Source organism: Blastomyces dermatitidis (assembly GCF_000003525.1).
Source record: "Blastomyces dermatitidis ER-3 genomic scaffold supercont1.1, whole genome shotgun sequence".
NCBI classification, from domain to species: domain Eukaryota; kingdom Fungi; phylum Ascomycota; class Eurotiomycetes; order Onygenales; family Ajellomycetaceae; genus Blastomyces; species Blastomyces dermatitidis.
Window position 1 is genome coordinate 2077857 of NW_025544774.1, and position 25808 is coordinate 2103664.

General features: G+C 33.9%; 2 protein-coding genes and 1 pseudogene across 5 annotated transcripts; 1 reads left to right on the plus strand and 2 right to left on the minus strand.

Moving 5' to 3' along the window:
• Positions 1-1593: 1593 nt before the first annotated feature.
• BDCG_00276 lies at positions 1594-3560 on the plus strand. 2 transcript variants are annotated; one of them, XM_045415793.1, is made up of 3 exons: positions 1594-1868; positions 1971-2355; positions 2493-3560. In XM_045415793.1, the coding sequence occupies exons 1-3, from the start codon at positions 1842-1844 to the stop codon at positions 3038-3040; spliced, it is 960 nt and encodes a 319-aa protein (XP_045271656.1). In that variant the 5' UTR covers positions 1594-1841; the 3' UTR covers positions 3041-3560. The 2 variants fall into 2 exon arrangements, with proteins under 2 accessions (XP_045271656.1, XP_045279098.1); XM_045415794.1 differs by having other exon boundaries at positions 1977-2355; positions 2493-3375.
• BDCG_00277 lies at positions 3124-6389 on the minus strand. 2 transcript variants are annotated; one of them, XM_045415795.1, is made up of 10 exons: positions 6184-6389; positions 5391-6080; positions 5100-5322; positions 4854-4971; positions 4652-4771; positions 4468-4593; positions 4390-4403; positions 4100-4328; positions 3534-4021; positions 3124-3455 (listed from the first exon to the last, which is right to left on the minus strand). In XM_045415795.1, the coding sequence occupies exons 2-10, from the start codon at positions 5824-5826 to the stop codon at positions 3329-3331; spliced, it is 1881 nt and encodes a 626-aa protein (XP_045279100.1). In that variant the 5' UTR covers positions 5827-6080; positions 6184-6389; the 3' UTR covers positions 3124-3328. The 2 variants fall into 2 exon arrangements, with proteins under 2 accessions (XP_045279100.1, XP_045279099.1); XM_045415796.1 differs by having other exon boundaries at positions 5421-6389.
• A 16478-nt stretch (positions 6390-22867) lies between these two features.
• Positions 22868-22958, minus strand: BDCG_16091 (annotated as a pseudogene). Its single transcript has one exon. The product of its transcript is annotated as a tRNA-OTHER (tRNA).
• Positions 22959-25808: the final 2850 nt, after the last annotated feature.

Here is a 25808-nt window from a genome sequence, read left to right on the forward strand (position 1 = left end):
TGATCAAATGAATCTTGAACTGATCTTAAACTCTGTTTTAAAAATTCAAGAGAGAAGAACATCAAAGCTGAGAATTCATCTGCACTGAGTTCCTGCTCATATGAATATTCATGACAATGAATTGGCTGATTCAGCTGCAAAAAAGGGTGCAGAATTAAGCAGATCTATTCAAAAAATTGTGTTCTGGTCTTTTATAAAGAGAAAAATAAAAGAATCTTGTTTAGATAAGTGAAATGAAAGCTGGCAGAAACAAAAGAAGAGTATACATTATTCAAGATTTGAAACAAAACCCAAGTGAAAATCTTGTTCAATTAAATGTAAAAAGAAAATATTCTCATCTATAATACAGCTGAAACTAGGACATGGCTATTTCAAATCTTATATACAAAGATTTGATGATAGATTTGACTTAATAGAATGCTCATTCTGCAATACAAATGAGAATCCTGAGCATATTATAATACACTGTGCATTATACAATAGTCTCAGAGTCAGATTGAAAGAGAAGTATGATCTAAATCAATTAAATATGAGATTCTTATTCTCAACTGAGACAGGAATTAAATACTTAATAGACTTTCTATCAGAAACTCAAGCAGCTACAAGAAAATGGCTAAATTCAGAATTATCTGAATATGAAGAGGAGGAAATCAATCAGATATAGTCTGTTAAAACAGCTATACACTCTCTTTTAAGAATTTGTTTTGTTATAGTCTCTCTTTACTTTTTCTTTTTCTGTATCTTTTTCTTTCAATTTCTTTCTATCTATCTATTTAATGTGTCTATCTTTGAGACTGTGTTCTTTCTCTCTTTTCTTTTGTCATGATATTGTCAAATGGTTACAAAGTATCAAAAGATGTTAAAACACTGTAATTTGTAAACAGTTTTTGTATTCTGGGCTGGAATTTTCTGATTTTGTATATCTGAAATTGATGAATGTACAATAGTTAACTTTACAGACATAGAAAAAACCCTGAGAACTAAAGTTCTCAGGTAGATGTCATAGTCTCTGACTGCATACATCTATAATTGAAGAATAATAATAATAATAATAAGCTTCAGAGTGAAAGAATAGAAATTTCATAGATTTTCAGCTAAGAATTAATAACTGAGAATCAGAGTAGTAGAAATCTGTAAAGTGTAATGAAATAATCTATATAATTAATCAGACACAGCTTATTATAGAAATTAAATATTTAATAAATTTTTCATTAGAAACTTAAATAATTATAATAAAAAAACTATATTTAAAACTATTTAAATATAAAGAAATAAAAATTGATTAAATATAATTTATTAAAATAATTATATATTATTTTATTTTTTTATATTTTTTTTATATGTCTTTTTATATATTTATTAATATATATTTATTTTTAAAACTTTATTTCTTTTCTTTTATCATATTATTTTTTAAATAATTTTAAAAATATTAGAAAATGTTAAAAATACTGTAATTTATAAAAGATTTTTATATTCTGAGCTGAAATTTTCTGATTTAATATATCTGAAATTAATAAATATATAATAGTTAGCTTTATAAATACTAGAAAAACTCTGAGAATTAAAAGTTTTCAGATAAATGTTATAGTCTCTGACTATATTTATTTATAATTGAAGAATAATAATAATAATAATAATAATAATAATAATAATAATACCAGGCTGCAGAGCCTGTTCATGAATTTGATGAGATGCATGTGATATCATGTGAGGTGATGTTACAGGGCATTTTACTCGGACAAGTTGGTTTTTCTATAATAAATGAAGAGATTATCTTCCCTCTTCATATATAGCATTCAAGAATACCTTCAAAACACTCTTGTTTCCAGTGCTCAGACATGCTGAGATTCACATTCAAACCACAGGTAAAGAGTCGCAGCAATTAATTCAATGTATCTTTATTTGAACTGTCTCATTTTATTTACGTCAAGATCGTGCGAAACTCATTTACTTATACATATACATAGTTCCAGAGGCACTGCGCCCTTAATTCCTGTTCAACTTCTCTTCCCCGCCGCGCAGGAACCGCTTCCTCCCGTTACGTATCCACATCCACATCCACATCCACACCTCCGCCCACCAAGAACAGCAGTAGGACAATACTACGCGATCCAAAAAATGAGCCCGCAAACACCCCGTCGTCGCCAATATCTCACATAGCGCAGTCGCTCCAGTCGCGCGCCTCGCGCACGACAGAGACGTATACGGCATATGGAGCTACGAAGAAGATGTTCGAGGCTTGCCAGCTACAGGCGGACTATAAGATTCCTCAGGCGTCGCAGGCCGGCGGAATTGTACCGAAGACGGCCAATGGTGAGGATCTAGGTGTAGGCGAGGGGGCGTGGTATAAAGGTTTGTTATTTTCTTTCAACCTTCCTTCGTCAGGATTTTGTTTGTGATGTATTTAGGAAGAATATAAAAGTACCAAATACAACAATTCTACCCTTGCATAGCAGACAAAAACTAACGACATATAAAAAATAAAACAGAACTTGGCCTCCTCCCGACCTTCTCCACCTGGTCCCAGATCACCTTCCTACACATGTACCTCCTAACCGTCCGCCTCCGAACCCTCCCCTCACCCGAGAGCTTCCGCACTTATTCCCAACACCTCCTTGACAACTTCTCCCACAACGCTGAACATCGCATGACTATCTACCACGGCATGACCATGCGCGGTATTCGCAACCGCTACCTCAAAGACCTGTTCATCCAATGGCGCGGCGTGTTGGCTGCATACGACCAAGGCCTAGTGTCCGGAGATGCAGTACTCGGGGCTGCTGTGTGGAGAAACATTTGGAAAGCGTCACATGTGGAACCGAAGGCGGCTGATGATGGGAATGCTCCGGGGGAGATGGATTGGAGGAAAGTGGCAGTTGTGGTTGGTTATATGAGGCGGGTGTTGGCGGAAATGGGTCGGGCGCCGGATGAGGGGTTGGTGGATTTGGTTATTGGGAAGAAGGCTTTTGGACTAAATCGGCAGGACTGGGGATTGGTTGGGACTGTGAGTCGGGGGATGAATGAGCCGTTTGGCTGACTGACTGAAGGAGAGAAAAAGGAATCATGAAGGGGGGTTGATGGTGGTGTGTAATGTGATAAATCTTGTTATTTCCTTTGAGATGGGATCCTAAGGATTATTATATTTTGGGTTTGACCACTACTATACAATTCAGTATATATCATCTCTACATAATTTACATGGTATGAATGTTCGAAGCATCTTCTTAGAGGCATTGTAGTAATGGGGCTAATGGCACAAATTGGTAAAACATGTAATCAGCTGTGGGCTCATTTTTGTATCTGTATCCTGTGCCAGAGGCGTACACTAATTCCCCTTATCCCCAAACAGATCCTTCTTCAACAAACCTCTGCAGATGGGATGGTAGAAATTTTTGTTCTTCTCAAATATTTCAAGAGCGATGTTGCGATCAAATTTCTCTAGTGCGCGGTATCTTTGTGTGTTCGGAACCAAGTCAGCCTCGTGATAAACCAGACGATAGAGGTAGTGGTAGCTTTAAACAGTCCCTTACAATGGGCGGACCATTTTCATTCGTCCGATGCTTGCCAATAACACGGCAGTGGGCTCGACGACGGCCTTATCACCGGCCTTCAAGCCGACTTGGAAGTACAAGTTCAAAACTTCGGAATTCCTACTCTTCCCGAGCCCATATATATCGCCCATCAACCTCGACTGCTCTGCTGAAAGAGGCTTCTCAAATGAGATCAGCTGCTCGAGGAATACTACCAGTTGGTTCGCGCTTAAGCCCTTAACATCAGCTGCGGTCGGAACAAATTCCGACTCGGGGGCGGTTCGCCATTTCTCTGCCAGGTCGTAAACGATGTCAACCAGTGAGGTGTCGAAGTCTGGTTTGGGTGGCAGTCCGGGGCTGTAGAACCATGTGTCCCAATCGAGGGAGGCGAGTAAGGCATGGTCTTCTGAATCATTTGAGAAGAAATCGAGCATGCTCGACTTGAATTCATACGAGTCAAGGGATAGCTCCTTGTATTTCGTAAAGTACTTTTGTAAAAAGAATTATCGTCAATATGCCAGTAGGTTTTACCAAAACTTAGCTGCAGGATCGAAGGGAGAACGTACGTGTGGGATAAACTTGTCAAATTTGGCTTTGCCAATGAGATTCTCAAGGTAGAACAAGAATATGAACCCCTTTTCATACGGGATGCTGGAGAAAGCATCGTCTGGGTCCTTTCCTTTGAGGTCCACAATCAGCTTTGTGAACTCATGGTCATTGCCGAAACGTTCCACGGACTCAGTTAGGCTCTTCCATCCGATGATAGCGGAGAAATGGCGATAGGGCTCGCCGTGCCTGTTATTAACACATCAGTAATCCGGGGAAACCTCTTTATGGTTCGAATGACGACTCTTACACAGCAGCAAGGATCTAGAAAATGACAATTAGTTTCTCTGAATACAATATTGTAAGTTTACGCGGGCATCTTCGTTACCCTTCTTTCCAAGTAGGTTGTCCAGCCCTCGTTAAGCCAGAAATGTTCCCAAGAAGCATTCGTGACAAGGTTACCACTCCAACTGTGGGCGAGCTCATGGGCAATAACGTCAATGTTTTGTCGGTCCTAACAACAATGTGTCAATTGAAGCTTGGAAAAAGAAACAAATGAATCGATATCTTACTCCTGAGATCAAACTGGGAGTAGCGAATGTAAAAATCGGGTTCTCCATCCCTCCGTACGGGAAGCTTGGAGGCAAGATTAAAACATTATATTCCCCCCAGATATACGGGAAGATAATTTTCTATAGAACTTCGAAGTCAGTTTTTCGTTTTTGTTTCTCTCCTTTGCTGAAAAAAACCTAGAGATTTTCGGAAATTTTATACGTCAATTGCCTGTATAAACTTTTCCGTATCTGCTTCAAGTTCCCACTTGGAGCCCTCAAGCATGTCAGGGCTTGCGGCGACCCTACTTCGTGGGCCGATCGGGGCCTCAGCAATTTCCCTATTCCGATTAGTTATGGACCCCGTTCCCACGAAATGCCACAGAACCATCGCGAAAGAAAGAAAGAGGGGAAAAAAAGGAAAAGAACGCCGTTAGGTACGGCGATTAAACCCCAGCATAGCACTTACCCACTAGCAATCGCGAAAAGATAAGCTGGAATAGGTACCTTCTGGTGGAATTTATAAACCTTGTTGCTAGATTCCGAAGACGATGAAGAGCCATCTCTAACTGGTACACCGCTAGCAATGACAGGAAGTGGTGACGAGATATTGAAATCAATGACAGCCTTGACATCTGGGGTGTCCTGGCATGGGAATATAGATCTGGCATGAATCGCCTGACATTGGGTAACTAAGAGTGTAGAAGGTGTAGATAGTTAGAGCGTGCAACTGATATAGCCCATTTTACTGAAAACAAACCATTTCCTCGCGAGAATAGAAGATGCTCACACATATAGGGGTGCTTTTGGGTAGATGTCTGGGCTGGCGTGAGCCATTGCAAGGCGGTGCAACTCTCAGTTGTCTCAACGGCGATATCGATATCAACTGTTTTGCCCATAGCGACGCCCTCAGCCAAGGGTATTTTCAACGCACTGCCATAGGGCTCTTGTCGAGGCAACAGCTCGAACTTGTTCTGCGCGCCGTCAACTTTGACATCACGAATATTAAGGAAGCTAGAGTCTAATATGACTTCACGGGCCTCGCCATTGAGTGATTTTAGTTGATGGATGACATTCCCGGTGAGTTGCTGCTTATCGAAGAGGATATTGAAATTGACTGTCGTATGAGTAGTACGAAAGGCACTGTAGTTGGACAGGGTATTGGGATCCCTTAGAGGGTTGATAGTTGCGTCCATGGTGTATTCTCTGCGGATCAAAGCGACTTGAAACTGGACTTGGGATCTGTGAAGCTTGCGAAGACGGCGCAATGGCTGGTGAAAAAAATGCTTTGATAGGTTGAATCAGTGAGCGGCAAACCGCCGCCATCAAGGCATCGCCGATGCTACCAAGTATTGTGGCGGACATATTACTTGCGAAAACAGAATTTTCCCAGCCCCCCCTGAAAATTAGTAGCAAAACACCACCAAAAAATCAAACAATCCATGTTTCTCTAGAATCATTCAATATCATTCAATACGCGTCTTTTTCAATCAAATATCATTCAATACGCGTCTTTTTCAATCAAATATCATTCAAATACGCGTCTTTCTTACCTTTATCATCAAATCCACATATATCAATCAACCCTTTTTTCAATATGCCTCACAACGCCCGCTGTTCTGCTGCTTTGCAAGCCCATACAAAGACTCCTACCCTGTGCCTCAGTCTCCCCAAACTACCTGTTCCAGAAGTTCCGGATAATGGAGAGGATCTGGTCAATGATGAGATGAAGAGCAGATGAGTGAGAAGAATATAGATAGACTGGCCGCCGGGACCATGAATTTCACATTTGATCCCATTTGGTCTGGTCCCATACATTTCTTGGCGTGAGTCCCACCAGGACCAAGCCTCAAAAAAATCTGAAAATGGACCATTTCTGAGAGAAATGGTGTGAAAAATGACCAGATTTAATTCAAGAACAGTGAAATGAGAGTAATTTTCCAGAATAAACAGTGAAAGATGATCATTCTTTCAAAATCAGAATAAAACTGAGACTGAAGATCAAAATCAGTCTTATTCAGTTTATTCAGTGATTACTTATATAATCAGAATTTGATAATAATGTTAGCCCTTACGGCCGTTGCGGTTAGCGATCCCACTGGATCACGTGACCCACCACTATAATATGTTCCTGTAGATAGATCTATCAATACAATCTTCAACTATTCTACAGGTTATAGCCTGAATGGCATGTTTTTCTTTTTAGAATGTTGTATCAACATATTTTTGACATGAATAGTTCATCTTTTTTGAAAAGACTCTCACTCTTTATTAGAGATATTCTATTTTCCCTGAATCTGCCAGTCAGTGAATTCATATACTTTATATTTTTGAGAAAGCACATTCTCCATTGTAGAGAATATCACTTTTTACCTTTTTTTTTACATATCTAGAAGAAGCAGAGTCATCTCAATATAAGTGATACATCTGTTACTTCAGAGTTCAGCTCAAGGCTCAGAATCACACACTTCACTAGACAACTCATTGATAGAATGATCACTCATTATGAGAAAGCTTCTGACTTGCAAGATGAGACTGAGATCAGTTTTCATCAGAGTATGAAATTTGATGATGAGACAACAGAGAAACTTCAGAATAAAGAAAAGCAGAGTTAACATTCATCTACAGAATCTGTTCATTTCAACTCATTAAATTCTTCATCATCTCTCATCTCTGAAATGCTGACTTTTAATGATGATCTGAATCAATCTATCTATTACACCGCAGGCAATCTTATGAATCTTATGCAGATGATGCTATGAAATCAGATGACTGTGACTGAAATCACTTAACATCTCACTACATCTGTACAAAGAGACACTACAAGAGATGAGTTACAGAAATATCAGAAGAAAGTCAAATATGCACTAGATATCAAATCAGTGATCACATTTGATGACTCTAATTATAAAGCCTGATATGTTGATATGTTGACTGATGCAGAAGTTATTAATGAAACTGACATTTTATTAAGAACTCAACAAGAATTCTCTTTTACACATTATATTAACTCTGAGAAGTGAAGAATTCATTCTAAGTCTCTATATAAGCATATGCTATTGAGTCTTGTTAGAAATGTTTAAATCACTATTGAAACCTTGAAAGCTGACAATGCTGCAGCCCTGTGAGACAAGATCAATGTGAAATATGTGATATCACTGACAGAAGAACAAGTTAATGTCTTCAAGAAATTGATAAAATTATAAGTCAAGAAGAATGATTATCTTACTTTTCAGAGACATTTTCACTATCTTATTACCTGTCATAAGAAGCTCTGTCAGAGCACTGAGAATGTATATTATAATCTTTTCCTCAACAATCTGCAGAATTATCAAAGATTGTTTATCAAGATATATTTGAATGAGTTTTTCTTCACTGGTCAGAGACTTATTATCAACATTGATATCAATGATTTGATGAAGTAACTGATCAATCAGACATTCAAGAAGATCATCACTGAGTGAAAAAAGCAGTCTCAGACTGATTCTGTGACTGTGAAAAAGAACAAAGATAAGAATAAAGATGAGGACAAAAGCACATCTGTATGAAAGTGTACTCACTGCAGAAGATATAGATATACTGTTAACAGATGTTTCATCTTACACTCTGATAAAAAGAAAAAGAAGGATGATAAGAAGAATGATAAGAAGAAAGAGAAGAAGAATGACTTGATAAGTTCTCAATCAGCAGTAAATACAGTAATTACAAAGATTGAGTTCTATTCCTCTTTCACAGTCACTGAAAAACCATTCTCTAGATCTTGATATTTGAACACATGTGTAAGCCTGAATATGACAGATGAGCTTCATTCTTTTTTAAATATTAAATCTTTTAATGATAATATCTCTGTCAATTCTGTGACTGAGAAAACTGGGTTTATTAAGAAGATTGAGACTGTCATCTTGAAGATTGAGAGTGATGATATTAACTTGCAGAATGTTCACTATATTTCTAATATTACAGTTAATCTGCTCTCATTTATGAAGCTTGAAGATCAGGGATTCTGATTTACATTGTCTTTCACTATTTCCTCATTTTTCATTTGCAGAGCCCTGAATGGTGTTATTTTTCATGCAGTTCAGACTGCTCAGAACAACATATATAAGATTGATAAATAGAAGTTCAATGAGAATCTCAATTATTCAAACAAGACAGTCAAGTATATTACAATGTCACATAAGTACAATTTTGACTGAAAAGTTGATCTTTCTGTAGCTGCTGTCACTACTATTAATAATATTGATTCTGCAGATATGAAAACACAGATATCAAAGATATCAAAGACTCTTTTGAATTGATATTATAATCTCAGTCATATTCACACTGATGCTATAATTGCTATGATCAAGAATTCTCATACTGAAGTCACAATTAAAGATTCTAAGACTAAGTTCTTTTGCAAGAAATGTGTCAAGACTGATATAATATGAGATTATTTGAAAACACTGATGCCTAGATCTATTTGACTCATTGAGAAGGTTCATATTGACCTTGCAGATGGCAGACATATATTGAAAGATCTCTCTGACCATCTCTTAGAGTTCTGCTAGAGAATGAAATACTGAATGCTTATCATCTGTGATGCAACTCACTACTGTTGAGTGTATTTTTTAAAGTTCAAGAATGAGACTGTTCAATACTTTGAGTTGTGACTCAGATTCATGAATAATCTTGAGTATACAGTCCCTGCTTTTCTACAGACTGATATTGATAATGTTTTCCAATCCACATGTATGCACACAGTTATGAATTCATATGATATCAAATAAGAATCAATGGCATCACATTCATCACATCAGAATGATATTTCTGAACATGGGATCTGTACTATCATGAGACAGGTTAGAGCTGCTCTTTTAAAAGGCAATCTTTCTAAGAAGTTCTGAGCAGATGTTCTAGAGACAGTAATTGTAATAATCAATAATACTCTCACATCTACAGTTCTTTATAACTTGAAATTTTGACCCTCTACTGCAGAGATTTCTGTGATTTCAAGTTCACATAAGATTTCTTAATGTGCACTTACAAATACCCTGCTGAATGTAAGGCATTTTCACTGATTGAGTGCAGAGATTTTTATTCACTTGCATGGATCTCAGTGGCCTGCGGATAAGCTCTCTCCATGTGCTGATTCCTATCATATCATTGAATTCAGTGGCACATCAATATATCACCTATGGCATCTCAAATCTGACAAGATTATTATCAGTAGTGATGTGAGGTTCCTGATCACTGAAAAGCCGATTGTTACATCTGTGAAACCCATTAATCATGTTGTTGAACTGGTTGTCACATCTGTGGCATTCATTAATAATGCTGGCAAACCAGAACCTGATATTCATCTGATTGATGATGAAGATGCTTCTGATATTGATGATCTGAATTTCACATGATTGCGGCCCATGAAATTACTGACTACTTACACTTCAAGCCCTGTTACAGGTAACCTCCCGAAGTCCTACAAAGATGCCACATCTCAGTCAGAGAGGGTAGGAGATTATTGAAAGAAGTCCATGCAATGTGAGATTACTGACCTGGAGAGACACAATACATGGAGTTTGATCTCTAGATCTGATGTCTCAAGAGGTGAACTGATTGCTTCAGGCTATTGAGTGTTTCTTGAGAAAGATAGGCCTGTGGACCTGAATATCAATTCTGATGATATTCTTAGAAAATTGCATTGAGTGATTTGTGATAACTGGCTTAAGAAGAATTCTAGAGAAGAGATCTACACTTCTGTCATCACTGATACTGTCAATCATATTCTTTTTGCAATAGCAGTACTACACAGTTGAATACTCTGTCAAGTGAATATAGTAATGATATATCTTCATAAGTGCCTCACTAAGAAGATCTATATGAGATAATTCACTGAATTTGAGACAGATTCACTGAAAATGCTTGTCTGTGCAGTTGAGAGTAGTCTATACAGCCTGGACTCTGCAGTGAAGATCTGGTATGATTACTTAACAGCTCTGTTGAGTGATCTTGAATTTACAGTCAGTGCTCATGATTCAGCACTCTGATATTATATATTCAGATATCACCTCTATATAATAATCTATGTTGACAATCTCAACATCATATCTGAAGCTTCTGAGAATGCTGATTGACTAGTAAGTATGCTCAGTGAGAAATTGAAAGTCAAGAATCTACATCAGTCAATCAAGTATTTGAGTATAGAGATCAATTGTTCAGACAAGAAAATTGATTTGATACATTATCAATATATCAAATGTCTTGTTGAAGATTTCTATCTTGATGATGCAGCTGTTACTAGAACATCAATGAAGAATGAATTCTGTATTGATAATTTCTCTATATCTGAGAAAGAGGCTGATTTCACAATTCAGTGATATCAATATGATGTGAGTTGCTTGCAATATCTTGCAGTTAAAATATATTCTGATATCACTTGTGCTGTCTTGCTACTCACTCAACAGAATGTTGATTCAACACCTCAATGTTGAAAGGCTCTATTACATGTTATACATTATTTGAAAGGGATCATGGATCTGGGTATTTTCTACAGACACAGTCTGTATAAGAGGTCTGTTTCTACTGTTCCTTCCATTTCTACCATTCCTTCTGTTTTTTCCATTTCTACTGATCCTTCCATTACCTCTGATTTCCCTGATGATTCCTACCTACTCTTCAGCTACTCGGATTCCGATTGAGCCGGCCTCTTGAATGGTGATAGGAAATCAACATCTGACTACATTTTTAAGCTCGCAGGCAGCCTGATTTCATGGCATTCAGCAAAGCAATCTTGTGTATCTCTAAGTTTCAATAAGGCTGAATATATGGCTCTTAGTGAGACAGTCTGTGAGGTAACATGAATCTGGAACCTCATGATTGAGCTTGGCTTCATCACTACATCTCTGATACAGATTCTTGCTGATAATAAGAATGTCATAGATCTCACAAAGGTGACAGTCATTACAGCCTGAAGTAAATACATTGATACACATTTTCATTTTTCACATTGACAGTTGAATCAGAGGGTCATTGATTTAGAGTACATTCTCACTGCTCAGATAGCAGCAGATGAACTCACTAAATTTCTAGATAATATAACATTTATATGATTCATGGTTTTGCTAGGTCTTACAGGCATAAAAGTTGAGAATGTTTAATTTTACATTTGTATTTGGTTTTGACAGACTATCTTGGTGGTTTGAGTGTTTTTGTATGTGATTCTTGTTATCTCAAGAGGGGGTGTTGACCCTTACAGCCGTTGCGGTTAGCGATCCCACTGGATCACGTGACCCACCACTATAATATGTTCCTGTAGATAGATCTATCAATACAACCTTCAACTATTCTACAAATAATTATTAATAACACTTATGAAACAACTAAATACATTCTTATACAAGTTTATTCTTCACTTTCTCATGAAAACTACACTTCTCTGATATACTGTGATCAGAGATAGACTGACTGTGTGACTGTGTCTGAGATCAGAATCAGATTTTTTAATAGTTTTATTATCAATTTGACTGATCTTATTACATGGTTTTAACATTAGATAGTAGTTTTATACTGTCTCAGTGAGACTTACTATCTACTCTTGTCACATTTTTCAAATGAGATCATGATTTTCACTTCTCAATTTAAATTATTTTTATTGCTTTAAATGACTTTAAATCTTATTTGAGTGTTATCAAAAAGCATTACTTTTTAAAAAATTAAAAATAGTCTAAAAAAAACCTTAAAATGTCTAAAAATAGTAACTTTATGCTAAGAATGAGACTAAATGAGATCAAATGAAACTACTTTCTCATTTTTTTCAAGTCATGATCTCATTTTAAAATCTGATATATAGTTACTTTACATGTTTTTTTAATAGTCAGTCTCAGCGGGATTCATGCCAAGAAATGTATAGAATCAGATCAAATGAAACTAAATATGAAATTCATAGTCTCAGTGATCAGTCTAGAGATATTAAACTGTCTGATAATTTTATATTTTATAATTATGAGTTTCTTGATTGTTTCTTCTTATAATTGTTCTCAGTGATAGTGATAAATATCTTGACTTGAGTTGAACTTTCACTTCATTCTCATCTCTGTCAATGAAATTATCAGAATATCATGTATTATCAGTATAACAGTTGAATATATACTCTTAACAATTTTTCATAACTCTAGAATTGATTTGATGTGTAAATTCATCAGATTATCTTGAAGATAGTGATCAAATTCAGTTTTATAAGTATATAGTTTTATCTGATTTTTAATTATAATCAATGTATGTAAGTTCTGTTTCAAAGTTAGTATTATAGTTCTATATAATATAAAGCATTATCAAAGATTATTACTTACTAGAGAATTGTATTTCACTGTCTTCACATCTTGAATATCTGCTTATTCAAATCTCTGATAGTTGATATTGTAGTAGTCTCAGGTTAATTTGATATATAAGTCTCATTTCTTCTCTGTTCAATCTTGAGAAGTGTAGATATTAACTTGATAGAAGAGATCTAGTAGAGCTGCTACAGTATAGTACTCTGTAAAAGATTGTTTCATTTTACTGTAGTAATATATCAGTTTATCTCTTACAGTAATAATAGTCTACACTATAGCATTATTCTAGACTGAATTTCTTTTTAAGTGATTCAACTGCTTCTCAAGATAAGTAAATAAACTGTTATACACTCATCAGACTGACTGCAGCATTGATATATAAGTGATTAAGACTGTCTTTATTATCTTATAAAACTGAAATAGTAAATCAATCATATATTTCAACTGAGTTTACTTCATATTAGAAAGTTTTAATATCTGAATCTTTTTCTGATCAGAGTATTACACTCAATAATTAATTATCTGACATAATTGAAGAGTCTGAACAGTTATCTTATATATTGAACTTTACTGTGTTCTAACATTCTGTATCATATTCAGTGATATGACTGATTTATTTATTTATTGAATATCATGAAATTGTTATTATTATTTAGAAGAGATATAAATCATATTAGCAATGTTTTAAATCTATGATATTTAAATTATTAGTCAATCTATTCAAAATTAACAGTAGTGTTATCAAAAAGCATTATTAAAAAGCAATATTAAAAAGTGTTATTAAAAAATATTATCTTTTATAAAGTAAATGTAAAAGTTACTTGAGTAATCACTTTCATCTTATTCTCATTTCAAGAATCAGTCATCTTATTATTCTTCATCTCAATATTAAGATTCTTTATCAGTGTTTGTATCACAAGTTGAATCACATGAATAATGCAGAGAATATGACCTTATTTATCATTTCAGAAATACAAAGTCAATTTTTGCTTCAAGCTCTTTACTATAGTGTAGTTATTCACAGTATTATCAGTTATAATTGTAAGAAGACTGAGACTAATATCTTAATAGTCATTTTTAATCACAGTCATTAATATCTCTATTATATAATTTTCAGTATGACTACTGATCAATGATTTAAATTCAATTAATGTCTCTTAATAAGTTCAGTTCTTATCAATGTAATAACATGTAACTCTTATAAATGTAAGATTATTTATACTAGTTCATGCATTCACTGTGAGAGACACTCTTCAATGATTCTTCAACTCTGATTCTAGATATTGTATATTGACTTTGTAGTGTGTCTCAAGATTGAACTGAAGACAGAATTGATATGAAATATGAAGATTTGAATTAAGCATTTGAAGAAGTGTTCAGAATTCAAGGTTTTCAATTGATTGAAGAGAAAGATTCAGAGATATATACATGCAAAGTAATTGTTTATGAAAGTTATTAGATGAGAGTTATGAAATCAGAGTACTGATACAGAGTCATTTTTACATAATTTTCTTCAAATTAGAAAGTTAGTGTTATCAAAAATCATTATCTAGTAGAGTAACTTATCAGCTCAGTAGTAATTTTCTAATTATTTTTCTTTTATTATCTGCATTCTGATAACTTCAGATGTCAGAAAATTTCTTCAGAGTCATGATCAGTTTATGATAAATATTTCTGAATAAAGTTACAGTGATTGTAGTAGAGAGATGACTCTTCAGTAATCTGCAATATAATTTATTAATAATTATTTCATAGTTCATCTTGATATTTGTGTTGAGTTTTTCATAAATTTTGTGACCTGGAATCAGATGTGAAGAATGAAGTGATTATTCATTATAATTGAAAGAGAGCATTATGTGTTGAATTATAAATAATATAGACTTTGTAATTTACAGTGATTTCTTGAAGAGTTTATGAATCTTCAATAGAAGTAAAAGAAGTAAAAGAAGTGAATTCAGAAGACATGATAATAATTTGAGAAAGATGATAATTTATTTTCAATAACTGATTACTGATGTGTGTAAGAAGAATTAATATAAGAGAAAATAATCTTGTTTCTTAGCTTAGTTATAATTTTAGTACTAACTCAGATTGAATATCATTGATGTATAAAAGTAAATAAATAATCTTGATTAATCTCTGTTATATTTCTTGAAATATATTAATATTGTGAAAGAGAGTGTTACTAAATTGCATTATCAGATAATATTATTAAAAATATATTAATATTATAAATATCAATGTTGAAAAAATGTTGATACTTATATATTATAGTGATTTGTGAATCATGATAGTTAAATATATATATATATATATATATTGTTTCTGACTTGATTACAACTTGTACAATAATTTTTAAAAACTCAAAATTAATTTCAATTATTAATAATTATGAACTTATAACTAATTAATATAAAAAGAAAAAAACTTTTTCTATTTATTATCTTTCTTCTCTTTCTCATTCTTCTTATCATTCTTTATAATTCATTTCTCATTCTTCTTCTTCTTCTTCTTCTTCTCATCTGAGATAATAATCATCTCAAAATCTCTCTTCACTATCTTCTCAGAGAAGAGTTCTCACTGCTTCCTCTCAGCCAGGTCAATCTGTGCCTTAAAATCCCGCATTTTCTGATCTACTATCTCAGGTTTCATCTCAGCAGCAAGCAGATTGACATGCTCAGAGAGTAGAGCTGTCTTCTCAATATTCTAAATCATGAAGCATATTCAAGACCTGAACAAGGTCTTAATTCTCTTCTTCTCTGCCAGCTTCTGCTAATTAATTAGAGAACAGAAGTATTATTAAAAATTATTATCTCTTAATAAATAAAAAACTTATTAGTTTTGACTTCTTTATCTCTCATTTTAACATCTTCTTAATCTTCTTCTGCTGCTGTTTATTTACAGTAATACTCTTCTTCTCTTTTTCTCTCTTCATCTTGATCTTAAATCATTCTTAAGACTTCTTCTGATTTTATCACTGCTGTATAAGACTCTTCACTGTCTTCTTTTTCAATCTCTTACAGACAGCATCATCTGCATTATTTCTATACTTAGTTCAGTCTAAATCTATCAGAAGTGTTACTTAAAATTATTATCATTCTACTTTCTTATAAAGTCTCTTCAAGGCATTATAACATGTCTTACAATCTGTCTTCTCTTACTTAAATGCCTTCTTCTTCTCTCTCTTTAATCTGTGACAGTGCTCACATACCTTGATGATCCGCAGGACCGCAGAATATTTGAAGAGAAATGACATAATTGATTTCAGTAAGTGTTGAAGAGAGGTGAAGACAGAAGAGATAGCTAGAAATGATATAATAATAATAATAATGATGATAATAATAATGATGATAATAATGATAATAATAATAATAATAATAGTGATGATGATGATGATGATGATAATAATGATAATAATGAAAGAGAAAGTGCATTGAAATATATTACTGACTTATCAAATATAAAGAGACTTAAAGAAAATATTAACAGCTTTCAGCAATGTACAGAAACAGCTACAGTGTTGTATAACAACATTATCTTCATTCAATACATGCACTGTTGATATTCTTTATATACAGTTATCATATAATCTGTATCAGAGATACATGCAGAAAACAGATCTTTATTACTAGAATAAATAATTGCAGCAATTCTCTGTTTTCATATTATAAAGATAAGTTATTCTCATTTCTTTCTTCTCTCTTTTCTCTTCTTCAATCAATCACTAATTTCAAGCTGATATGAAAACTATTAAAACACTCTCAGAAACTCTCAAATTGAAGAGTATAGACTAATCAAATTTTAAATGCAGAAGAAATCAAATTATCTTCTACAGATTCAATTACTCACTCTCTCTCAAATAAAACAGCAGTTGTGTCCCTCTTCTTTCAATCAAACAAAACATAGCCTGCGAAAAGTGAGTACCATGCCAGGTCATAATGACCAACACAGTCTCAGCACACAGAACTGTATATACACAGTGCATGCTGAACTGAGAGACTGTGTGAGTTGCAAACTGACAGCAGCATTTCAGGAAGAGTCATACAGTGTGAGAAAGCTGTAACTCTCAGTCACATGTGCAGAGAGTGAATTGCTGCAGTAAGTGTATATGCATTAAAGTAATACTTTTTGATAATGCTCAGTCTCTGATATGATGAAAATAGAGTCTCTTTATGAGATTCATTTCTATCAGAAGTCAGAAAATCTTATATTTTCTAAGATTATCTTCACACATCTTGTCTGTGAAATCAATGAGAGAAATCATTGATTTCAGTATTCTGTTCTTGATACTATTCAAGTGACAGCAGAGTTCACCCTGACCACACTTTTTAAGTGTATGTTTTCTAATTATTGTCACGCTCCCGGCCGCGCCAAGGCCCTGTTGCGGTTTCACACGGCCCATTGCTTTCATGCGGATGATTCCATTCTGTCTGAACCGGTTTTCAATCACTCTATAACATCATTCAGATGTATCATAGAAAGATCTGATTGATGAATATGAGAACCCCGCTTTTATATGAGGTCAGCAGATTACTCTTTCTTGGCAATGAGGCACTACTGAGGTATCACTTCAGCTATTCTCACTTGTGAAATAGAAGAAGAGTATTCATTCATTGTCTATATAGAATAGCTAGATGCTGGCTTCTCATCAAAGAAGTCAGTGATTTGTTTTTCTTCTACTGAAATATATATGAGAGTTACTGCATATCTCATATAATCTTCTTAGTATACTAAGTACTATATCTGTGATATTCTCATAATAATCTTGTAGCCTATGAGCTCACTATTCAAGCAAGATAGTCAAGCTCACTCATACAGCTTTCTAAATAACTACTTCTATGTGATGTCACTGACTAGTCACTGCTTCAGTTCTGTTATGTTACAATTTGAATTACTTAACCTGATTATACATTTGAATCAGTCAAGCTCTAACAGACTGATATGATTTCATACACCTGTGCTGAGACTGACCTGATCTCACTCTCTGGAAGAAACACTACATCATTCTCTAGAGTGTGTACACCTCTATCTCAGCAGGAATCTGAGATTCCTGAACTCACTGCATATTTTGACATGAGCTCTTCAATCACTCTGTCACTGCTGCAGCCTCTACACATCTACATCTATTATGAAGATAGAGAGATTAAGGTCAGAGATTCTCTGAGATATAAGAAAAACATCTTGTCTGAATTTCACAGCTTTATCTGTACTCTTGAACAGAAATTCCACCTTAATCTGAGTCAGTATAATACTCATAAGATATGAGTAATATATGCTGTCAACCTTCTTGAAGGCATCTCTGCAACTACTTAAGTTATTAAGAAGAGAAAGCTTGAGCATATCAATACTACTGTGACTTGAGAAGAATTCAAGGACTTTCTACTTGATCAAATTGAAGATCACTGCAATCACAGCTTCACAGTGATGCAGCAGTTCAACTTATTATATCAATGAGATGATGAGAATTCTTCTGATTTCAATGTAAGATTTGAAGAATATTGAGAGAAATTAACTGATAATTTGAATCAATTAAAAACACAGCTTTATCTCATAAAGCTGACTTACAAGGTGTGAACAATAATATCATAATATCAGAGTTCATTAATCAATCACACTGAGCTTGTCAATCTGACTTTCTGAATCTATTTGAATAATCAATTCTCTAAGAAAAAGATTAATAAGATCTCTTCTAAACAATCAATAACAGAATCTAAATGACATTATGACAGCTTCAGTGTGAAGAAAGTAAAGAAGAATTTCAAGTATTCTGATTCTTCACTTACTGTGAAGAAATGTTAAAAAAGATTTGATAAAGATCTCTGTTTCAACTGCAGAGCTGGTGATTACTATATCAGTGATTGTAAGAAGCTGAAGAAGAGAAGAAACTGAGAAGACATCTTCTCAAAGTTAACTTCTCTTCTGATAAATGTATTCACAGAAGATAAAGAAGAGAAAGAAAAGAATTGACAATTCTTACATCTCTGAGTTCATGTTACAATCACAATGCATACTCTGAATGAAGAGATATCAGTGAGATGTCTACTTGACTTCAGAGCAGATATTAACTTCATATTCTATTTCTTTTCTTTAATGAAGAATTGAAAGAAGATAGATCTGTCAGATCATATGAAATTTACAGATGAAATGAAATGTCATTATTTTGACATAATCTAAGCAAAGTGTGTAATCACAGACTCAGAAGAAACCTTCAAGAAAAGCAGTCTGCTTCTTCACACAGTTAATATTATAGATGAGAATATCATTCTAGATCTTCTATAATTGAGAGAAAACAATTCTCTCATTGACTGAGTTACTCAGATGTGATGATACTGTCTCACTGATGAAGAGACAGTGATAGAGAAATCTGAAGAGTTTCATTGAAAGAATCTTGAGAAAAAGATTGAGTCAATATACTATATAACAGGTGATTGAGACTTAAGAATAGATGAAGAAGTTATCACTCTTGCTACAAGATTAGCAGCAGTATCTGTTATTGAAGATGAATATATATAATGTCTCTTTACAGATTTTAAGAATGTCTTTTCAGAAAGAGAAGCAGTGAAGTTTTCTGATATCAAGATATGATATAAGATTTGTCTTAAAGATGATGTAATGACACTGTACAGATCTCTTTATAACTTATCTGTAAAGAAGTTGAATGTTCTGTGCAAATATCTTGAAGAAGTGCAATCAAAGAACTGAATATATTTATCAAAGAGTCTGACAGAGGTGTCTATACTCTTTATGCTCAAGAAGAATGATAGACTACATCTATGTATAGACTACAGAGATCTTAATAAGATAACAGTTAAGAATTGCTATTCATTACTGTTAATTGATGAGATGATTGATTGATTATCTGAAGCAAAGATGTTCTCAAAGATTGATATATGAGATGTCTATCATAGAATCAGAGTTAATGAAGACAATGTTTGAAAAACAGCTTTTTGTATCAAGTACAGCAATTTTGAATATCTTGTTTTATCTTTTAATCTTTGTAATGCTTCAGTCATCTTTCAGATCTATATAAATGAGATGTTGTGAGGCCTTGTCAATATCTTCTGTATAGTATACTTGAACAACATTCTAATCTTCTCAAAAATGAAGAAAGAACATGATACTTATATTCAAGAAGTGTTGAGTTGCTTGAGACAGTATCAACTCTATATAAACACTGAAAAATGCTCATTCTACATGCAGGAGATTGATTTCTTAGATTATATTATTGAGATGAATGACATTTCAATGAACAGAAGTCAGGTCTTTATCATTGAGAACTGATCAGCACTGTGAATGTACTGTGAGATGCAGGTGTTTCTAGAATTTGTGAATTTCTACAGATGATTCATCTATGCATATTCACAGATTACTGTTCTTCTTACAGATCTGTTGAAGAAAAGTGTGAAAGACAGAAAAATGAGACTATTTATTCTCACTCAAGACACTGCACAGATGTTTGCAGAATTGAAACAAGCTTTTATAGATGTCATAATGCTGAATCACTTTAATCCTGACTTACTCAGTCAGTGTGAGACTGATGTATCTGAGAATGAGATCTGTGAAATCTTTTCACAGTTGACACTGAAGACCTTTCAATGTTAAAAGAATTAGAGAATAATCATCTCTGAGAAAACAGATAATGAATTATCTGTGAGAGAAGACTTTTTCACAGAGTCTATAAGACATTATAAATAAAGATCAGTGACCTTCTTCTTCAAGAAGTTATCACTCATGCAGAGAAGATATGATACTCATGATCAGAAGATGTTAGTAATTGTTAAATTCTTTAAGATCTGACAACATTATCTTCAGAGTAGTAAGTACTCAGTGCAAGTTCTTACTAATCATGTAAATCTGTGTTACTTCTTGATAACAAAGAGCTTGACAGAACATCAAGCCAGATGAGTGAAGCTGCTTTCAGAGTATGATTTCTATATCTGATACTGTTCAGATCAGCTTAATTCTATTAACATGCTGTCTAGATGACCTGATTATAATATTATTAATGTGGAGAAGAATTCTATAAAAGAATCTCTGTCATCACTGCAGAAGAAGCTGGCTGCAGAGAATTGAGATTCTCTAAAGCTCAGAAACAGCATCAGAGAGACAGCTGTGTGACTCAGTATAGAAGGTGAAAGAGAACCTGAGTTTCTGCAGAGAACTGACACTGAAGATCATGAGCTTCTCATGTTATATCTTACAATTATTGAATTGATAAAGGATGAAATGATCTACAATCTTTCAATCTGACTATTTTTAAAATTCATTGATAAGTTATAGAAGAAGGATGTCTCTACTGCAGCTTGAATTCAGAAGTTGAAGAAGAAAGAGTTCAGTTTGAACTTGAAAGAGACAGATTCTGAGCAGGACAGTACTGCTAAGAAATCAAGTCACTGATAACTAGAAGAATGTAAACTTCTACTGCTGAATAATTCAGTCTTTGTCCCTTGTAGTAGAGTGATGCATTAGAAGTTATTGAGAATTCATTATAATAATTCTCATACAAGGCACTTTGAGTTAGAGCAGACTGAGAAGCTTCTAAAATATAAATACACTTGAGACAAGCTTCAGACAGATGTCAAAGAGTATATTGAGACTTATAATATCTATCAAAGAATAAAAATCCTGCAGTATAAGCAATACAGTGAGTTAACATCACTGCCTATTTCAAAGAGCTTATGACAGAATCTATCAATGAATTTCATAGTTGATCTGCTGAAGTTGACAAGAGTTAAAGAATATAACTTGATTTTAATCATTGTTGACTGCTTCATGAAGATGATCAGATATATCTCTACTTATAAAAAGATTAAAGCCTCTGAATTGACTGATCTGTTTTTAGATATCATCATTTGTAATCACAGTGCTCTGAAATTGTTGATAACAGATTAAGAATCTCTCTTCATCAGTAAATACTGATCAGCTTTTTACTATCATCTTATAATAAAATGTCTTCTCAGTACTGCATTTCATCTGCAGATTGATAATCAGACTGAATATCAGAATCAGACACTAAAATAGCATCTCTGAGCATTCTATTCATATCATCAGAATGATTGACTCAAACATCTTCTGATCACTGAATTCATATATAATAATGCAAAGAATGCAATCTTAAAGGTATCTTCTTTCTATGCTTGTTATGAATATAATTCTTCATTATTCAGTGATGTCATGAATGATGTTTCAAAGAAGAGAATAGACAGTCAGAATGTCAGACAGATACAGAGAATGAAGTATCTCTCAGTGTCAGAAGTAAAAGTGAGATTGAAACTTTTGAATAAAATTTATGAGAAGACAGTGAAAAGCATTCATCACACTCAGAAGTAACAGATGAAATACTATAATTGAAAACATCTTTCAATGAAGTTCTTAATAGAGAATCAAGTACTACTTTCAGCAAAGAATATCAAGATAATAAGACTGTGTAAGAAGCTCAGTGAGTAGTGACTAGAATCTTTTCTAGTAATAAGAGTGATGAGTAAGCAGGTATATGAGTTGAAATTACTCACAGAATTGAAATCAATTCATTCTGTTTTTCACATTTTCTATTTAAAGCTCTATAAGTAATATCTCAGAACAGAGCTGTCTCAGCTGAATGATATTGAGATTGAGAGTGATACTGAATATCTTATGAAGAAAATATTATTATTATTATTATTATTCTTCCATTATACTCATATGCAAGCGGAGCTTATGATGAGTCCTTGCGTGATGTTAAATACAGGTCAAGTGTTGGTTATACAGGAGGAAATACAGGTGTTGAGACCACGCTAAGATAACAAGAACATAGGAAATACAAAGGAGTGACAATTAGATACATGCAATAATAACTTCCCAGCCCAGGAACATAGAGCGATTTATTGGAGCGATTTGTACACCTCTGTATTTATTAGGAACCTGAGGTGCTTGAGTTCCGGATTTAATGTATCCCCTGCGGGTTTCGAACCCACGCGCCTTGGTTTCCCACGCCAAGGCGCTACCGGGTGGCCGCATTAACCATTCAGCCACCGGGGGATGAAGAAAATATTGAATAAATGAATATATTACAGTAAGCTTTAATATCTTGTTAAATGAGAAGATTATTCATTGTCAGAGAATTTATGAGAATCACTTAAGTATTTGAAAAATGCTGAGGAAGAGATTGTAATCTATGAGATGACTAGTAGAGACTGCCCTGTTACATATCAGAGATGTTAGATAAGAAATACTGCTTAAGACTTCTTGTTTTTCTCAAAGAGTTTTTTTAGAGATAATCTTATAATGATGAGTCAGTGTCTTGTAGACTCTGTAGCACTCTTCTTCTATTTTCTTTCAAAGAGTTTTTAGAAGTTTAATGAGACTACACAAGTGTAAAATTCCTGAAGTGATTAGAGAAAAGAAATATTGAAAATTAATAAAATAATTAATATTATTGATCTGCAGGCTGCTGCTATTCTAATAGAGCTACAGCCTGCTGAAAAAGTAAAAAGAGAGATCAGAGTCTACTCATCAATAATTACATCTTTATCAAACTCATTCTTCACTGTTGAAGTCTCTGACACTGATATCTTTATCTGCTGAGAAGTTAGTGCTGTGATGCTGCAGAGAAGCATGCTGCAGAAGAGTATAAGAGATGCTGAAAGTGTTAACTTATTAACTTATAAAGTATCTTAATCATCTGCTTCAACTGAAGTGAGATTCTCTTTAATCAGTGATTGATCTCTGTGATACTTTCAATGACAGTGTTAGCTGATCTCTTCTTAAGATCAGTCATTCTGAGGTGTTTTTTCATCTCAGAGATTCATGCTTTCATCTTCTTTTACAGATGAGTAAGAGAGACCTTCTCAGTCTTGATAGAATTCATCAATACTTAAAGCTCTGAGATTCTCACTCTGTACTACTTAAGCATCTAGACTTCTTATCAGAATCAACATGATATCTTTCTGTAAGATAATACTTACAGAAAGACAGAAGTCATTGTTGCAGATGTAACAGAAACAACAGAAGTGAGAGAAGAAGTAAGTGTATAAAATCCCTCTCTTCTTCAGCTGCTTAATGCAGCACAGACAAGTAGTGATACTGATCAGAGACTGTATCAGAGCCTTCTCACAGAGAGAAGATGAAGAAACTGTGAGACTCTGCAGACTCAACTCAGCAGTATTCTGAGCAGAGCTCAGACATGCTGTGAAAGAGAAACTACAGATTGAGCTTCTCAGAGTCACTGTTCTCAGAATCAAGCTCTTCTTAAGTTCCTCTCTGAATGACTACACAGGGTCATACATCACTGTATTAACTGAGGGGGGGGGCAGTGTTGCAATGGCGGTGAGAGAAGTGAGAGACAGACTGAACACAGATGAACTGATCAGCAGAAGGAATGACACTTCACTGCAAGGCATGATGACTATCACTGCAGCTGCAAAAGAAGCAGAAGAAGAAGAAGATGTAATAATGAAAGCAGTACTTCTGCAGCTCATTGACACTGCTGTCTTCATCTTCAATCTGGCTTTCTTGACAGTCATGAAGGCCGCCGTCGCACCATGAAGATGTTTATTACTCACTAGAAAACATCAGAATAAGTTCTTGATTGTTCTTCAAGAATAATACTCTCATACACTCACTGTTGCAATTGAGAGAGAGAGAAGAAAAATGTTTTATAGAGAGAAGAATCTTTTCAAAAAATCCTGTCACTACTGTTAGCTTTGTCTCTAAAACACATCACTTTTACAGAGAATTTCATATATAGAATGAAATATATTGAGAGATCTGCAAGTCACTTGTTAACTACATTTTTCACATTTCAAATCAATATATAAGAAACTCACTTATCACATATTTAATTTGAATGATGATGAGAAAAGAAAGATCTATGCAGTCAGCAGAAAAACTCATTTATTTCTTTATATCATACACAGTACATACACTGTTAATCAGTTGATAATCATTACTATATAACAAAGATAATTTCTAATTCAGTAATCTTGAGAACATAGAAACTATGCTCTTAAAGAGAAGAGTATTATCACACTCTCAGTCATGTCAAGACTCTGTTGCAGTTTCACACAGTTCATTGCTTTTATATGAATAATTTCATTCTATCTGAACTGGTTTTCAACCACTCTATAACATCATTTGAATGTATCATAGAAAGATTTGATTGATGAATATAAGAATCTCACTTTTATACAAGATCAGCAGATTACTCTTTCTTAGTAATGAGGCACTGCTGAGGTATCACTCTGGCTATTCTCACTTATGAAATGAGAGAAGAGTATTCACTTATTGTCTATATAGAATAGCTAGATGCTGGCTTCTCATCAAAGAAGTCAGTGATTCATTTTTCTTCTACTGAAATATATACAAGAGTTACTGCATGTCTCATACAATCTTCTTAGTATACTAAGTATCATATCTGTGATATTCTCACAATAACCTTGTAGTCTATGAGCTCACTATTCAAGCAAGATAGTCAAGCTCACTTATACAGCTTTCTAAACAACTACTTCTACATGACACTGCTGACTAGTCACTGCTTCGGTTCCGCCATGTTACAATTATTCACATTTATATAGATATATACTGATTATTTATTAGATGATATTAAGACAATAACTCATCACAGCTGTGTTACTCTCACTGTGAGAGATACACAGTTAATGATGAATATTATGAAGATTCTGAGAAGTGAGTATTTTGAGAATGCTGCAGCTCTGTGATCTTGATTTTTTTTTGTTTTTATTTTTTATTTTTTTCTTTTTCTTTTCTTTTTTTTTTTTTTGTTTTTCTTTCTCTTTCTGTCTCTTTTTTTCTTTCTCTTCTTTTTTTCTTTCTCTTTTTTTTTTTTTTTTTTTTGTTGTGATTTTTTCTTGTTTTATTTTTTATTTTTTTGT